At 48.7% G+C, this 18,953-nt stretch overlaps 1 protein-coding gene across 1 annotated transcript in view; it reads left to right on the top strand.

Annotated features, from left to right (window-relative positions):
* LOC141272698 (uncharacterized) overlaps positions 1-16,539 on the top strand; it is a 50,034-nt gene extending 33,495 nt beyond the window's left edge. The window contains exon 4 of the mRNA XM_073683674.1: positions 12,759-16,539. Within this exon, the coding sequence (XP_073539775.1) occupies positions 12,759-14,413 (1,655 nt within the window). The 3' untranslated portion in view covers positions 14,414-16,539. The remainder of the gene's footprint in view (positions 1-12,758) is intronic.
* Positions 16,540-18,953: the final 2,414 nt, after the last annotated feature.

Genomic DNA, 18,953 nt, shown 5'->3' on the forward strand with positions numbered 1-18,953 from the left:
GTCAGTAAGTCGTTGGTGACTTTAGTCAGGGCAGTTTCAGCAGACTGGTGCTGTCGGAAGCCAGATTAGAGGCGGTCAAACAGGGAGCAGGAACAGAGGTGGGAGGACAACTCAAGATGGACGTGTTGTTCCAGTAGTTTTGAGGCATAGGGGAGAAGTGATATGGGGCGATAGCTAGTCAGAGAGGATGGGTCAAGGGATTGCTTTTTGAGAATAGGTGTGATCGAGGCATGTTTGAAGCATGAGGGGAAGACACCAGTTGTTAGTGACAGGTTGAAGAAGTGAACTAGGGCTGGAATGAAGATAGTGGTAAGGTTTGGGATGAGGTGGGACTGAATTGGGTCAAGTTCACACGTGGTGAGATGTGACTTGGAGAGTAAAGAGGAAAGTTTATCTGTGATGGTGGAGAAGCTGGTTTTGGAGGAGGAGAATTGAGTAGGTGTGATGAACCTGTAGCCGCCATCTTGGTAATGATAAATCATATCCAGGGATGGCCACACTTCAGCAGCCCCCACCCTTGGGACCTTCTGTTAAAACGTCAACTAGATAGTTTCCCCCCATCCAGGCTCCTGTAAGATAAGAAGCCTACTTAACACTTGAATGCTAGGAGCTTCAAAGACTTCGAGAGGAAACACAGCCAGCAGGGGGGGGTGCTTCGTCTATCTGTACCTGACCATTTGTCCCATAGGACTAGTTTCTTTGTCTGTCACAAGCATGGAGGCATAAGATATAGAAACATGAATAGTACACGCATGTTGCGTGGGATGGGCCAATAAAAAAATATCACGGCGTCCCGGAGCCATTGCGCACACAAGCCTCCGCGGTAGACGTTTGTACGTGCTCTGGAAGCCAAGATATAGCGCGGAGCCATTCCTGAGGACCGTATGGTATCATAATTGATATCAAAAGGTCGGTTACGGCGGCCCGAATCCATGGGAACCCCTGGGGGTATCATGAGACCATCCCAGAAGAAGTTATTGGGTTCCATAGAATTTGGGCTTCTGATCGAAGTTAGACCTGAGGGTGGAGACTGAGCCAGCTGACCTCACCAGCAGTGGGCGGGACGGGGCAGGTAAGATAGCAGGACAGACAAGAGACAAGTCAGTCTTGACCCAAGAGTGGGGTGCTGAACATCTGAGCACCAGCTGAGGCCACCAAGGGGAGGAGCAGTTTGACCATGCGGTGGTAGGCCTCAGCCTGTAACAAAGAACCGTGCCTGCGACCGCAGAATCCTCTCCCTGCGTCACAAGAAAATCAAGAAACCGGTAACTGATATGCTGTGGTGATTCTGTGTGTTGTATTCCATTGTTGTATAGTTTAGCCTGACCTTATACCTGTGTATATTTAGTTGTATATCGTGTATCTAGTGTATTATTATAATCAATTACCTCAAGTAATTGTGGGCCTGCCTTTTATTCTGCATAACGAACGCACGTCCGTGTGAGCTCGGCTCAAGCCAAAACGCTACCCAGGGTTGGTTCCTGACCCGATATAGGCCCATTCACGGACTGGGCGTATATCTAAAATAGGGACTGGTGGCAGCATACCAACTGGGGATTGGGGAAGGCTGGTAGTGACGGTCGGAGGTTCAGATATATATATTCCTGGCGCGGCCAAGGAAGATATATATACCGCCCTCACTACAGAGGGCCCCGATACCCAGTAGGTTACAGGACAGTCTCCCTGGCGACCGCTTATCCTAGGTGCAGTTCCTTGACTGACCTGAGGCTAAGAGGGCGCTAGCGAGTTGTGCTGTGTAGTGACGTTACGGTTTAGTGACGTTGAAGGGATAACACACTACCGTGTTCCCTGCGCTGGTTGCAGCTACCTGGCACTACTTTCTCTAGGTGCAGTACCTTGACTGACCTGAGAGGTAAGGGGGCGCCAGAGAGCTGCACCCACCGGCCGGCTTTCATCACATTGGTGGCAGAGCGGTGGGATTGCAGAATAATAGTGTTGTGGGACCCCTACTCCCAGGCACTAAAGACTGCCAGTGGTAACTTCCACTGCTGGAGTCTTAAGGTCAGCCCAACGTTAGACGGTCAGGCTAAAAGTATAACAAGGTGTGTGCAAACTCAGGGTTGCAGCGGTGTCGGTTACCAAGATGGCAGACGGCACCAGGAGCAAGACCCTGCAGGAGGCTAATGCTACGGTCCGTGTGGCAGGAGGGGAGGACATTGTTACTCATGGCGAGGAGGAGTCCAGCCCGGGCACCTCAGGGAGCCAGTCCCCAGTATACGGTCCCGCAGTGGGCTGCCCACCACCTACCCAGCCCAGCCTGTCCAGATCACAAGCCCTTTTACAAGCGGCTATGGCAAGTCTCCAGTCTCATGGCGATGCCGTCTACAAAACCCTCCTGGCAGCATCAGAGAAGGCAGCGGAGGAGGAGCGCGAAGCTGCGGAGCGCCGGGAGGCTGCGGAGCGTGAAGCTGCAGAGCGCCGGGAGGCTGCGGAGCGTGCAGAGCGAGCTGCGGAGCGCCAGCACCAACTGGACCTGGCCCAGCGGGGGCTTCCGCTAGAGCAACCAACCCATCAGGAGACCAAGTCGTCCAAAGTCCGAGCTGAGGACTTCCCTCTACTGGAGAAGGATGGGGACCTGGACTCCTTTCTGGTGGCATTTGAACGGACCTGTCTTCAGCACCATCTGGCCCGGGATCAGTGGGCCAGATACCTGACCCCCCGTTTGAGGGGTAAGTCCCTGGATGCCTTGGGGGACTTACCTGCCGGGGAGGTACAGAACTACGACTGCATCAAGCGGGCCCTGATCCGGCAGTACAACCTCACTCCCGAGTCGTACCGCCAGAAGTTCCGGAGCCTGCTGCGTGGCCCCAAGGACACCTGGACCGATCATATGCGGGCGCTGTTGAGAGCCGCAGAGCACTGGACCTCGGGTCTAGCGCTTACTACCCGCCAGGAGGTCCAGGAACTGTTCGTCACGGAGCAGTTCTTGTGGAACTGCCCAGAGGACCTCCGACAGTTCCTCCGTGACCGAAAACCAACAGGGGCTTCTGCTACAGCCGCCCTGGCAGACGAGTATGCCAATAACAGGACGCCTGAGCTGAAGAAGTCTGCCAGCAGCACCTGGAGAGGGGGTAAGCCCAGTCATGCCCCTGTTTCCCCGGCCCCTAGAACACAAGGGGTGTATCCCCCTGTTGCCCTCTCCAGGCAAGGACCAGACGTAAGACGTTGTCATCTATGCAACAAACCAGGACACTTTAGGGCTGAGTGTCCCCAGCGCCAAAAGACCCCATCCCAGTCCCAGAGAGCGCCCAATGTTTTGTGTGTGGGAGGGGGTGGTGGTAGGTCCCTGGACAACATCCAACCCGTCACCATAGGCCGTTCTGCGGTCATGGGACTGCGGGACACGGGCGCTGAACGAACACTGGTACGGCCTGAGGTGGTGTCCCCCCAGGACTTGGTACCAGGAAAGACTCTTTCCGTCTCCGGGGTTGGAGGCGTGGAGCCGGCACTTCCCGTTGCCATGGTGTATTTGGACTGGGGTGCCGGAAGGGGGATGCGGGAGGTGGGAGTAACGCCAAATATTCCCGCAAATGTTTTATTAGGGACCGACTTGGGGCGTCTAGTATCGCAGTATGTACCCTCTGAACCCCCAAGTTCGGCCCCCCAAGAGTGTATTGATTTGTCTGCTGCTAATGCCAACCATGTTGTATGTAGTGTGTGTCCTGCTGAGGAGGAGGGAGTGAAACCTGAGGGTAACACCTGCACAGACACAACACAAACAGGGTTAGTGAAAGCAGGTGGGGAGTGTGGGGATGCCCGCAGAGGTGCTCAGCCGGCGTGCCGTGACCTCTTGTCCTCCGGTGAGGGAGGGGGCGGGCAGGATTCTGTAGAGGGAAGCTCAGGGATGGAGAGGGGGGCAGCTACCGGCAGTGTAGGGCTCCCAGGGGTATCCAGGCTGCTGAGTATAGGCCCACTGCAGGGGGAGGAACAGGCCATGGGAGGTGGGGGTGTCCCAAGAGAGGAGCCGCCAGGTAAGACCCCAGGGCAGGAGTTCCCCACATCCGAGATGTCCAAAGGCCTAGGAAGCCTGCCTGATCGGGCGGCTTGGTCAGAAACAGAGGGGAAGCAGGCACTACCCACGGTCACAGCGGTCATAGCCGCTGTCACCAGGAGTGGGAGCGCCGGAGCCCAAGGAGCCTTGCAGAGGTCCGACGGCTTCCCCACTTCTGACCAAGTGTCTGCCGGGTCAGACAGCGGCCAGGTGACATGCCCGGAGGGGCTGACGGAGGATGTGGCAGTTTCGTCGATTCTGGCCACATCAAGTCAGGAATTTCAGGCTGCGTTGGAAGCAGACGACAGCCTGAAAGCTCTCAAGGAACAGGCGGCACAGCCTCCCATGGAGTCAGACTGCGAGCGTGTGGTCTGGGACCAGGGACGGCTGTACCGGGTAACGGTCCAGCAGGGTTCACCGGAGGCGTGGCCCAGGGACCGACAGTTAGTGGTACCCTATCCGTTCAGGGCGGAATTGTTGCGGATCGCACACGAGATTCCGATGGCCGGACACCTAGGGATCGCTAAAACCAAGGCCAGGATAGCTCAGCATTTCTACTGGCCTGGGATGGGAGCCGCGGTGGGTGCCTACTGCCGTTCGTGTGACACCTGTCAGAGGGTGGGGAAGGCGGGGCCGCGCCCCAAAGCCCCACTGGTAACTCTGCCAATCATCGAAGAGCCTTTCTCGAGGGTCGCTGTGGATCTTATTGGACCTCTGTCCACTCCCAGCCACTCCGGGAAATGCTTCATACTCACGGTAGTGGACTATGCCACCCGGTACCCGGAAGCGGTAGCTTTGTCGTCCATTCGGGCCGACAAGGTGGCTACCGCCTTACTGGAGATCTTCTCCAGAGTGGGTTTCCCCCAAGAAATGCTCACCGACCGAGGGACCCAGTTCATGTCGCGGCTGATGGAGTCCCTCTGTAAGCAAATGCAGGTGCAACATCTGGTGGCCAGCCCGTATCACCCACAGACTAATGGCCTGTGTGAGCGGTTCAATGGCACCTTAAAGCAGATGCTTAAGATGTTGGTCGACTCCCACGGGAGAGACTGGGAGCGTTACCTCCCACACCTCCTATTTGCTTACCGGGAGGTTCCGCAGGCCTCAACGGGGTTCTCCCCCTTTGAGCTCCTGTACGGGCGACGGGTACGGGGCCCCCTGGCTCTGGTGAAGGAAGCATGGGAAGGGGATTTGGCCACCCCCGAGGTGTCGGTCATCGAGTATGTCGTGCGCCACCGGGACAGGATGATGGCCTTGGCAAAGCTGGTGCAGGACAATATGGCCCAGGCCCAGGCCGACCAGAAGCGGTGGTACGACCAGAATGCTTGTGAGAGGACCTACCAGGTGGGTCAAAAGGTGTGGGTACTGGTCCCCGTACCACAGAACAAGCTTCAGGCAGCCTGGGAAGGTCCCTACTTCGTGCACCAGAAACTCAATGCCGTCACCTATCTGGTCACCCTGGATCACGCCCGTGGAAGGAGGAAGGCCTTCCACGTGAACATGATGAAGGCTCATCATGAGCGGGAAGCGACTGCCCACCCAGTGTGCAACCTTCCTGAGGAAGGAGAGGTAGAAACCCTCCTGGATCTGCTCACCCAAGCCAAGGCGGGTGGGTCCATCGAGGATGTGGGGGTTGGCCACCAGCTCACGGAGGACCAACGGTCCCAGCTGGGGACCACCCTGCACCCCTTCCGGGGGCTGTTCAGCAGCCTGCCCGGAAGGACTGAGATGGCTGTCCACGACGTGGACACTGGCGATCACCCGCCGATCCGGCGTTCAGCATATCGGGTCTCTTTCGAGGTGCAGGGAAACATGCGCCAAGAGATAGACGAGATGCTGAAGCTGGGGGTGATCCAGGCATCCAGCAGCGCGTGGGCCTCGCCTGTAGTCCTCGTACCAAAGAAGGACCGAACTACACGGTTCTGCGTGGACTACCGGGGGCTCAACGCTGTAACGGTCACCGATGCGTTCCCCATACCACGCATCGATGACCTGCTCGATCGGATGGCCGGGGCTAAGTACCTGACCATCATGGATCTGAGCCGGGGGTACTGGCAGATTCCTCTGACCCCCGCGGCAAGGGAACGCTCTGCCTTTATCACCCCTTTTGGACTGTACGAGTCCACAGTGATGCCATTCGGCATGAAGAATGCCCCTGCCACTTTTCAGCGGATGGTCAATACGCTGCTTGAGGGACTTGAAGGGTACGCGGCTGCGTACTTGGACGATATTGCAGTCTTCAGTCCCACTTGGGAGGATCACCTAGAGCACCTGCGGCAGGTGCTCGGTCGGATCCACCGGGCAGGCTTGACCATCAAGCCGGAAAAGTGCCAGCTGGGCATGAGTGAGGTCCTCTACCTGGGTCACCGGGTAGGCGGGGGGGTTCTGAAGCCAGAACCGGGGAAAGTGGATGCCATCGCATCCTGGCCCACTCCTAGGACCAAAAAGCAGGTGATGTCCTTCTTGGGGACCGCCGGGTACTATAGGAGGTTCGTCCCACACTATAGCACCCTGGCCAAGCCCCTGACGGACCTCACCAAGAAGAAGCTGCCCGTCGCAGTCGACTGGACAGTCGCCTGCGAGACAGCTTTCGGGGCACTCAAAGCTGCCCTAAGTAGCTCCCCTGTACTGCAAGCTGCCGACTTCGACCGGCCGTTTGTGGTACAGACCGACGCCAGTGACTTTGGCCTCGGTGCTGTGCTAAGTCAGGTCAACACGACAGGCCAGGAACATCCTGTCTTGTACCTGAGCAGGAAGCTACTGCCCCGGGAGGTGGCTTACTCCACGGTGGAAAAAGAATGCCTGGCAATTGTATGGGCCCTGCAGCGTCTGCAGCCCTACTTGTACGGGAGCCATTTCACCGTGGAGACGGACCACAACCCAATCAGCTGGTTACACACGGTCTCTGGGTCGAATGGCAGGTTGCTACGCTGGAGCCTCGCTCTCCAGCAGTGCCACTTCTCCATTCGCCACAGAAGAGGCCGTGACCACGGTAACGCTGACGGGTTATCCCGGCAAGGGGAGGGTGCAGAAGGACGCACGGGGGAACACAGGAATGTGCTACCCCCTCGCGCCCTCGTATAGGGGGAGGTGTGATGAACCTGTAGCCGCCATCTTGGTAATGATAAATCATATCCAGGGATGGCCACACTTCAGCAGCCCCCACCCTTGGGACCTTCTGTTAAAACGTCAACTAGATAGTTTCCCCCCATCCAGGCTCCTGTAAGATAAGAAGCCTACTTAACACTTGAATGCTAGGAGCTTCAAAGACTTCGAGAGGAAACACAGCCAGCAGGGGGGGGTGCTTCGTCTATCTGTACCTGACCATTTGTCCCATAGGACTAGTTTCTTTGTCTGTCACAAGCATGGAGGCATAAGATATAGAAACATGAATAGTACACGCATGTTGCGTGGGATGGGCCAATAAAAAAATATCACGGCGTCCCGGAGCCATTGCGCACACAAGCCTCCGCGGTAGACGTTTGTACGTGCTCTGGAAGCCAAGATATAGCGCGGAGCCATTCCTGAGGACCGTATGGTATCATAATTGATATCAAAAGGTCGGTTACGGCGGCCCGAATCCATGGGAACCCCTGGGGGTATCATGAGACCATCCCAGAAGAAGTTATTGGGTTCCATAGAATTTGGGCTTCTGATCGAAGTTAGACCTGAGGGTGGAGACTGAGCCAGCTGACCTCACCAGCAGTGGGCGGGACGGGGCAGGTAAGATAGCAGGACAGACAAGAGACAAGTCAGTCTTGACCCAAGAGTGGGGTGCTGAACATCTGAGCACCAGCTGAGGCCACCAAGGGGAGGAGCAGTTTGACCATGCGGTGGTAGGCCTCAGCCTGTAACAAAGAACCGTGCCTGCGACCGCAGAATCCTCTCCCTGCGTCACAAGAAAATCAAGAAACCGGTAACTGATATGCTGTGGTGATTCTGTGTGTTGTATTCCATTGTTGTATAGTTTAGCCTGACCTTATACCTGTGTATATTTAGTTGTATATCGTGTATCTAGTGTATTATTATAATCAATTACCTCAAGTAATTGTGGGCCTGCCTTTTATTCTGCATAACGAACGCACGTCCGTGTGAGCTCGGCTCAAGCCAAAACGCTACCCAGGGTTGGTTCCTGACCCGATATAGGCCCATTCACGGACTGGGCGTATATCTAAAATAGGGACTGGTGGCAGCATACCAACTGGGGATTGGGGAAGGCTGGTAGTGACGGTCGGAGGTTCAGATATATATATTCCTGGCGCGGCCAAGGAAGATATATATACCGCCCTCACTACAGAGGGCCCCGATACCCAGTAGGTTACAGGACAGTCTCCCTGGCGACCGCTTATCCTAGGTGCAGTTCCTTGACTGACCTGAGGCTAAGAGGGCGCTAGCGAGTTGTGCTGTGTAGTGACGTTACGGTTTAGTGACGTTGAAGGGATAACACACTACCGTGTTCCCTGCGCTGGTTGCAGCTACCTGGCACTACTTTCTCTAGGTGCAGTACCTTGACTGACCTGAGAGGTAAGGGGGCGCCAGAGAGCTGCACCCACCGGCCGGCTTTCATCACAGTAGGTATGAGGAGAGACTGTGGTAACTTATGGCAAAAGCTTTGTCTGATGGTGTCAATCATCTGCTTGAAGAATGAGGCAAAGTCTTCAGCTGAGTTGAGTGGAGAGGGAGGAGGTGCTGGGGGACGGAGGAGAGAATTGAAAGTACTGAATAGCTGTTTAGGGTTGTGAGACAGGGAGGATATGAGAGATGAGAAGTATGTTTGTTTGTTTTGCTGCTGTGAGTGTGGACCTGAAAGTATTGAGGGCTTGTTTGAATGCGATGAAGTGCTCGTTGGAGTGGGACTTTTTCCATCTCCGCTCAGCAACCCTGGAAGCCCTTCTCAGTTCTTTAGTCAGGCTGATGTGCCAGTTGATTGTGCAGCTTTGGTATGTGTGAAGGGGGAGACCGAATCAAGAGCTGTAGCTGTTGTGGTGTTATATAAGGTGGCAGCAGCTTCTGTATGGTGTAAGGAATTTATGTCTGTAAGACATGTCTGTAAAAGGGAGGAGGGATTCAGAGAGTAAGTGTAGGTTGAGGGGATACAAAAAGACACTACTTATCAATGCGAGACATGCCCCAATATACCTGGTCTGTATATGAAAGACTGTTTCAGAGTCTACCTGTTAGGCGTCGGGCTGTTGCTGGATTCGAAATGGGTTCAGAACCTTCTGTGGTGTCTCATTCCGGTCCAGCCGGGGCTGATGCTGCTCAGCATCATCGTCAGCCCCAACGCCTAGCTGGTCCACGAGATGTACAGATTGTCTCTCGGGTATTTGTGCCTAGCAACGTTAAGCATAGGTTGCGGAGGGAGACAGGGCTGTTGGAGCCTAAGTCCAGGATTCTTCGCACTGAGCATGTCCTTGACCTGGCGGACCGTGATTGGTGGTTTGGCAAGCACCTGATCCGGTGACCTGGCACCGCCTGATTGGTCACGGGCGGTGCCACCAATAGTGCGAAGGTGGGCAGGGCTTAGTCTTTAAAAGACCCGCCCACAAACATGGCGGCGCTCTCTGATCATTGAGCAGTGATGCTGATGTGTGGACGACTGTGTTCCACGTAGTTTCCATAGGCAGGTGTAGTGGAAATAGGCAGGCTAGTGGAAATAGGCAGGTAGCTCCGTCTTGCAGTCTGGCTCTGCCAAAGGGGTCGCTTAACACTCTGAGCAGCCTGCAGACGTCCTGTCCATGGCTGTCAGCCACGTGGAGTAATAACCTTCAGTCCAGTAGCACGCCGGCTGGAGGCACGTGTACCCGTCGGCGTAGTCACACACGCATCTAGCGCCGCCAGTGTAGTCCCTGTGTAGTTAACAGGGCTACAGCTACTTCCCCGGTTGCGCATCTCCCGTGCAGTCAACGGAGATAAAGCGAACCGCTATTCCCGTTCCTGTGTGCAGTAACACGGAAGGGTTTATCATTTAAATTGGTTGCTTTCCTTTTCACCCGGAAAGTGTTCGGCAGCAGTCCACCAGGCTGCATCGCGGACCCCGGGGTCGGTTGCGTTCCATTATAATAAAGTTGTCTGCAACCGCCCTCCTAACACTACCACTCATACATGGACTAATAAATTTATTTCTGACTTGCACAACTCTCTTATGCCAACCTGATGCACTCTACACAACTCTCGTATGCCACCGTGATGCACCCTACACAACTCCCGTATGCCAACCTGATGATCTCTACACAACTCTCGTATGTCAACCTGATGCACTCTACACAACTCTCGTATGTCAACCTGATGCACTCTACACGACTCTCGTATGTCAACCTGATGCACTCTACACGACTCTCGTATGTCAACCTGATGCACTGTACACGACTCTCGTATGCCAACCTGATGCACTCTACACGACTCTCGTATGCCAACCTGATGCACTCTACACAACTTGCATATGCCACTACATTATAAAATTCACATACCAGGAAAACATTAGATCAACTCAAATATAGGGTCACTTGTGGGGAGTGTCCACTTTTTAGGCACATCAGGGGCTTTCCAAATGTGACACGACGCCACAGATCATTCCATCAAAGTCTGCATTCCAAAACTTCACGCCTTCCTTTCCGAGCTCTGCCATGCTCCGAAACAGTAGTTTTCCCCCACATATGGGGTACTCAGGAGAAATTGCACAGCAAATGTTGGGTCCATTTTCTCCTGCTATCCTTGTGAAATTAAAAAATGTGGGGCTAAACAACATTTTTGTGGGAAAAATCAAATTTTTTTCCATTTCACAGTTCAGCGTTGTAAAATTCTGGGAAGCACCTGTGGGTTCAATGTGCTTACCACATGTCTGGATAAATTCTTGAGGTGTCTGATTTCCAAAATGGGGTCACTTGTGGGGGTGTGTCCACTGTTTAGGAACATCAGAGGCTTTCCAAATGCGACATGGCATCCGCTGTGTATTCCAACCAATTTTGGTTTCAAAAAGTCAAACAGTGCTTCTTCCCTTCCGAGCCCTGCCGTGTGCCCAAACAGTAGTTTTCCCCCACATATGGGATATCTGCTTACCCAGGAGAAATTTTACAACAAATTTTGGGGTTCATTTTTGCATGTTTATCATTGTGAAAATAAAAACATCGGGGCTAAAGTAGCATTTTTGTAAAAAAAAACAAACAGTAAAATGATTATTTTTTTTGCTCCACATTGCTTTAGTTCCTGTGAAGCGCCTAATAAAAAAAATAAAAACACGACAAGTTTTGTATTGCCAGAATTGTACTGAACTGGAGAATCATGAAGCCTGGTTATTTTTACTACACAATGAACAAAGTAAAAACAGAACCCAAAAACCGTGGTGGAATTGCGTTTTTTTTCCCCAATTTTACTGCACTTAACATTTTTTTTCACTACATTGTATATTAAAAAACTACAACTCAGCCTGCAAAAAAACAAGTCCTCACATGGCTTTGTCCGGCCTCAGCTATGTCGACGGAAAAACACAAAAGCAATGGGTTTTGGTACAAATGTAGAAAATAATGAAAGCACAAAAACTCTAAATTCCTGGGTTATTAAAGACTTAATTACAATTTAATTTACCGCATTTTTCAGACTATAAGACACACTTTTTCCTCCCTAAATTTGGAGGAAAATGGGAGTGCATCTCCTAGTCCGAGTGTGCACTTCAAAATGCCTCAGAAACTGCATGTGTCTCATCTGGTTAAGCCTGCGTTCACATGTTGCTTTTTTGCAAATTTAAAATCTGCTTTTTACAGTGTCAGCAAAAGCTATGAAATTTCAGAAATCTTATGCACACACGTTTTTTTTTTCCTGGTCTGAATTGGAAAAAAGCATTTTTGCACCCATAGAAAGCAATGAGTAAGTGCAAAAACGCAGTGAAAACGCAAGCATCAGATTTAGCACCGTCTTTTAGTGAAAAAGGCAGGTTGAGAAACCCATCTATTATTGGGAATTTCCCAAATTTAAACCAAAATGTGTTGGTGTCCTCATTTGAGCCTGATGTTAGCATGAGTATTAGTACAGTGTAATTAAATAAGTTGTATGTGTTTAAAGTAAGCAAAGCCTTAGTATAGTAGGCATTGCCTGACCAATGGGTAAAAGTAAACAATGTCCGACAAGTTCAATGCTCTGCCAATGTCTGAAGTAAACTATGCTCGACCAATTCAACTCCCTTCTCTGTTTTAACATTTGCAGTTGTGTATTTTTTCATGAATTTTTTTGAGACATAAAAATCTTTTTCTACCAAATAATTTGATCAAATTTCCCCTTTTTTCCAAAAATTTTTTATGGTTACACATATGTCTTGCATTGGTGGCCTAACACCTTGCTTTGATCATGGTTATATCGTGGAAGCTAAGTTAAACTTTGGGATCCTGAAAAACTCAGCAAAAAAAAGACAGACAAAGCCTGCTTTTTGTCTGCAGCTTTTTTTTACTGCCAAGAGATCAGGTTTTGGCTGCACAAAAAAAAGCAAGGTGTGTTCATAGCTTAAGGATATGTACTCATTTTTATGTGTTTCACACATTCAAATGAATGGAAAAAAAATAACACAAGTGAAAAATGCATCAAAATGTCTCAAAAATGTGCATATTGTACACAGTATATTTCCTGCCAACACTCTGGTCTTCGGTGCAAAAAATATCGGCTGCAATTACGCCATGCGTGAACATACCCTAATAGCAATGTTAAATCTACTTTGAGTTGTGAAGAAATTTACAAAATTCATGTTTAATCCTTACAGAAAATGGCAATACCAAACCTGAGAAAAGCTTCATGTTATCGGCAAATTATAAATTAGAAGATGACTATATGAAGCCGCACTCTTCAGAAGAAAATCTCATCAGCTCTAATGTAAATTCAGGATTCAACTGTACAGAGCTAATATATAATCCTCCTAATCCCGAGGAACCGTCTCCTGACCAATCTCCGATTGTTACAAATACAGATCAGACAGGGAGCAGAGAGCTTCAGTGCGGTATCTGTGGATTGCAATTTGCAAGAAACTCAAGTCTTCAAACACATAGAAGAATTCACACAGGGGAGAAGACGTATTCATGTTCAGAATGCGGGAAATGTTTTGGAAATAATTCTCATCTTGTCCGACATCTGAAAATTCACACAGGAGAGAAGCCATTTTCATGTTCTGAATGTGGGAAATGTTTTATTTCTAAAGCCAAGCTTCTTGATCATCATCGAAGTCACACAGGGGAGAAGCCATTTTCTTGTTCGTTTTGTGGGAAATGCTTTGCAATTAAATCAAACCTTGCTACACATGAGAGAATCCACACAGGAGAGAAGCCTTATTCCTGTTCAGAATGTGAAAAATGTTTTTCAGATAAATCGGGTTTAGTAGCTCATCAGAGAACTCACACAGGAGAGAAGCTATATTCATGTACAGAATGTGGGAAAAGTTTTTCAGATAATTCAGCTTTAGTAAGTCATAAGAAAATTCACACAGGAGAGAAACCATATTCATGTTCAGAATGTGGGAAATGTTTCATACATCAAGCTGATGTTGCAAAACATCAGAGAATTCACACAGGAGAGAAGCCTTATTCATGTTCCGAATGTGGGAAATGTTTTACATATAAGTCACATCTTGTTCGACATCAGAAAATTCACACAGGAGAGAAGCCTTTTTCATGTTCGGAATGTGGGAAATGTTTTATTTCTAAAGCCAAACTTCTTGATCATCATCGAAGTCACACAGGGGAGAAGCCATTTTCTTGTTCAGTTTGTGGGAGATGCTTTGTAATTAAATCAAGTCTTGTTACACATGAGAAAATCCACACAGGAGAGAAGTCTTATTCATGTTCTGAATGTGGGAAATGTTTTATTTCTAAACCCAAACTTCGTGATCATCATCGAAGTCACACAGGGGAGAAGCCATTTTCCTGTTCAGTTTGTGGAAAATGCTTTGCATTTAAATCATATCTTGTTACACATGAGAGAATCCACACAGGAGAGAAGTCTTATTCATGTTCTGAATGTGGGAAATGTTTTATTTCTAAAACCAAACTTCTTGATCATCATCGAAGTCACACAGGGGAGAAGCCATTTTCTTGCTCGTTTTGTGGGAAATGCTTTGCACTTAAATCAAGTCTTGCTGCACATGAGAGAATCCACACAGGAGAGAAGTCATTTTCATGTTCTGAATGTGGGAAATGTTTTAGTGTTGAAGCCAGACTTCTTGATCATCATCGAAGTCACACAGGGGAGAAGCCATTTTCTTGTTCATTTTGTGGGAAATGCTTTACACTTAAAGCAAATCTTGTCACACATGAGAGAATCCACACAGGAGAGAAGCCGTATTCCTGTTCAGAATGTGGGAAATGTTTTACACATCAGTCAAGTCTGATTTACCATAAGAGATTTCACAAAGGGGAAAAGGCGTAATTATGTTCAGAATGTAGAAAGTGCTTTACATCGATATGTGACCTTGTTAAACGTCACAGAATTAAGTTGAAAGTCTGATTTCATGTTTACAAGTCAGGAAATGTTTTATTACTAACGCCAGATTATTGAAGTTATCCTCGGAGTCCAATAAAATTCTGAAACTCCTCCAGATGTACAATACAAAGTTATATTGTGTTATCCGGAAAAATCAATGTAAATACTTTTATGCCCAAAAATGACAAAAGTATTCTCGGAGTGATACATTCATTGGGTAGCCAATAAAGGTATCACTCCGAGAATACTTTTGTCATTTTTGGACATAAAAGTATTTACATGAAACTCCTCATATAATTCATATTAAGCAGAAACATCATTCGTTTATTCATAGACTCTTGGATAATAAAAGATGTTTTTTCAGCAGAAGTTTTAGCTTTAAACTTCTAAACACCAAAATTTTATGTAACCCGAAATATATATATAAAAAAAACATTTTCAGATAAAGGAGAGGGGGAAAAAAATAACCTTATTTGTTTTCAAAGTAGTGAAGCTTCCATGAACCTTGCTGTTTATTACTGTATGATATGTGGACATGATCAATATTCATCATATAAAAATGCTGAAACTGAACAAAACACTACAAAATACATTTTGCTATAATGTATTTAAAGAAAGATCCACAGTAGAAAATGTCATGTGTGACCCCTTAAAGACCCAAACCTTACAGACCTAAAAGTAGGATTGGGTGTTTCACATTGGGTATGGAGGATTAGATCAATTTATAGTTACACTTTGCAGATATATTTCGACTGAAAATAGTCCTAAACCTCCTAAGCAGTGATGTTTTCAGTGTCTGCACATGGATTCTGTGGAGTAAGAGTAACGTTGAATTTGATGTGAAGATATAATTTTTTTTAATGTATTTTTTTATATTGGAGATTTTCTTTCTAAAAGTGAAAAGATGTGTGAAAATAGCGGAACATGTATCCAATTAGTCTTGTAAATTATGACCAGCAATATAAGTGCACAGCTCAAATTTAGCAAATCATTCCAAAGTGTTGGTACAGTATCTATTTCCATTATACTCATAGATGCTGAACGTCCGGGCGGTCCTTGTTCTATTCTGCAGCGACATTTTAAAATGTTACTGCATAGTAGAGCAGGTGCACGTGATCAGTCTACGGATTGTCAGTCAAAGCCAGATTTCCCATAGAGAAGGCGGAAACGGTTTATTATCTTTGCCTTCCCGATCACTGTATACACAGCACTAAGCATACGCTGTATATACAGTAATAGGAAGCATTAGTGGTGCTTTCTCTTCTGGTCCCAGCGGTCACTTGATCACTGGTTGTAGGGAGGGTGGCAGGAGCTGCTAGGTCCCTGGAGTTTCCTCCTGCAACTAGGGATAATATACCAGAAGCAGTTGCAGGGGAAATTAAGTACAAAAAAAAGTATTTAAGCGTTCAAATGCCTCCCAAGATGATATTATGTTGTACACATTATGTGAAATAAATGAATAATAAATGTGACGCTAGTTACTATTCACGAAAAAGCTGTGAGGCAGGGTGGTCAAGAGGTCCGGGGTCAGATGCCAAGAGAGATCGTCGTAAACTAAGGGGAAAGACAAAGGCGTAGTCCGGTCACGGTCTGAGGTCAAAATTCCAGGAAGGTAGCGGATCAAGACACAGGTATTAGGCAAATGGATAGTTCAAGCCAAGATCAGGCTGCAGTGGATCCTTTTACCTCTGGAAGAAGCTTCATATGAAACGTGCCACAGTGTTTCTCTAAAGCCACTCGGCTTACTTACCCAGCTCTGCCTCATTCCATTAGCAGTTCATTTGATATATGCCTTGTCTGTATTTAATCTGTTTACTTAATGCTCCTTGTGTGTTCTATGTGGCTGCACTAATTATCTTAATTGTCTTACACTTTGTATAAAAGTATTGGAGTGTGAATCACTCATTTTTCCGGCCACTTGGCCTTAACTTCTAGACTTCAAGGAGTACTACTACTCCATCAGCCATTGTACTACCCTGCAGCAGTTTTTGTTACCAGCTATTTGACTGTATATTTTTGGGATTTTGGCATGCAGACATTAGTCCTAAATATATGCTGGAGTATCTAAGTGACATAGTATCTCTGTATATATTTTTCACCTTTTATCTGTTTTTATATTATTTTTGTAATTAATAAAAATCATTTGATTTTACTTTTAGGTGTTACTCTTCTTTTAGGATTGTGTATATATTAGAAGTGCCCGTCAGTCATTTTTGGCCACATATAGGAATAAGGGGAAAGATAAAGGCTTAGTCAGGTCACAGTCCGAGGTATTGTCACGAAAACACACTTGGTCAGACCTGGCAGCTATCTGGCGCCCCCTTATCCTGCTGGTCAAACACGGTATTGACCGAGGATAAGCACGGGCGCAGCTGCTCTAATTTATGTCGACTATTGCGGCACGTGATGTGACAGGACGTATATATACCACCAGTTCCATCCAGGAACGTATATATACCTCCGACCAGCCACCCTCAAACCACAATATCACATAAATACTGGTATACTGCCACCACCGATCGCTTAACAGGTGGATCGGGTACCCGTTAGGTAACGTGAATTAGCGGGTGAGGAACGTGTTTGCTCGACATAGGACAAGAAGAACGAAGCTGGTAAATAATAATGATTTACTCCCGAAAGTGGGCAGTGTTTACAAAAGATATACAAAATATTATAAAAGAGACAATGTACATATATGCATAAACCAGTTATTAAAATAAAAGGGATAAGTAATAGCAAAACCTGTGCCACGTGGTGATGGTCTCAGATTCTGTGGGGGGACGGCTCGCCGGAAATTAGATGTGATTCTTCCACGTAGCGTGGTGTGCATGTGTCTGATGTCCCTGGCAAGAATCTGCTGGTTTATGGCCGTTCTGTTTTTTAGTAAAGGGGCCAAAACCTTAGGAGACACCCATGGTGTTTACCTCACACGGGGGCTTGGCTTTGTGAATCCACCCAGCTGCAGAAGACCTAAAAATTCTTCAGATTTCATATCTTGGTGTGGGGGGGTCCCACATCCAAGATGGAGACATCATGTTTGCCGTCACCACTATTCATGAAGATGGATATCAAATATGAAATCTCTATGATGCTCAGAAGCTCAGAACCCATTTCCTGGGCTTCCGGTGGTCTCCTAGTCACGAAAACCACACCATCACAATTGGAAAAAGGTGACCATCTCAAAAATGTGGTCCCTGTGTTTGTGACAGTCATGTGCATTATTAAAATCGACATTACACGTTTGTACAGCTAAACAATAGGATTGGAGGGAAAAATCCAGGGTATACCAGTATGCTTTCTCTGGGCTGAGGCTTTATGACGCTCATAAAAATTCCTGAGGGTTGGGGAAAGCACTGAGTTCTATGTCTTACAAATGGACAGGGGGTGGAAATTTAGGACATCTCTCATTTTTAAAACTCTGACAAAAATAAATTTTGCCTGACACCTCCCCCTTTTAGACTGCGCTATGGAGGTAGGACCTTCTGGTACTCCTCCAGGCGTATCTCAGGAGGCTCCCCTCGCCGGGACAACCCATCGGCATTGCCATGCTCACTGCCTTTGCGGTGTTGAACGGTGAAGTCGTACTGCTGGAGGGTGAGGCTCCAGCGTAACAACCTTTCGTTGGCACCGGACATGGTGTGCAGCCAACTCAGGGGGTTGTGGTCAGTCACGACAGTGATGGGGCGCCTGTACAAGTAAGGCTGTAAACGGTTGAGGGCCCATACAATGGCCAGGCACTCCTCTATAGTGGAATAGGCCACTTCCCGCGTCAGCAGTGTCCGACTTAGGTACAACACAAGTTGTTCTTGGTTCCCCAAGTCGACCTGGCTGAGTACAGCACCGAGGCCAAACTCACTGGCGTCGGTCTGTAAGAAGAGTGGCCGTGTGCCGTCGACCGCCTTTAGCACAGGAGATCTGCTCAAGGCAGTCTTCAAAGCCCGAAAGGGGTAGGCTCCTTCTGGTGAGGTCTGTCAAGGGCTTCGCAAGGCTACTATAGTCTTGTACAAAGCGTCTATAGTACCCTGCGATGCCCAAGAAGGACTGCACCTGCTTCTTGGTCCTGGGGGTGGGCCAGGACACGATAGCATCCATTTTCCCAGGCTCTGGCTTCAGAGTACCCCCACCTACCCGGTGCCCCAGGTAGTGGACCTCGTTCATGCCCATCTGGCACTTTCCTGGCTTAATGGTCAAGCCAGCCTTGTGAATGCGCCCGAGCACCTGCTGCAGATGCTCGAGGTGATCCTCCCAGGTGGGACTGAAGACGGCAATATCATCCAGGTACGCCACTGCGTACCTCTCCAGTCCCTGGAGCAGGTGGTTGACCATTCGCTGGAACGTGGCAGGGGCATTCTTCATGCCAAAAGGCATGACCGTGGATTCATACAATCCGAAGGGGGTGATAAAGGCTGACTTCTCCTGGGCCCCGGGGCTCAAGGGAATCTGCCAATATCCCCGACTCAGATCCATAATGGAGAGATAGCTCGCG

Source organism: Phyllobates terribilis, unplaced genomic scaffold (genome assembly GCF_046119375.1).
Source record: "Phyllobates terribilis strain yellow unplaced genomic scaffold, ASM4611937v1 Scaffold_1__5_contigs__length_1240528914, whole genome shotgun sequence".
Taxonomy (NCBI): Eukaryota; Metazoa; Chordata; class Amphibia; order Anura; family Dendrobatidae; genus Phyllobates; species Phyllobates terribilis.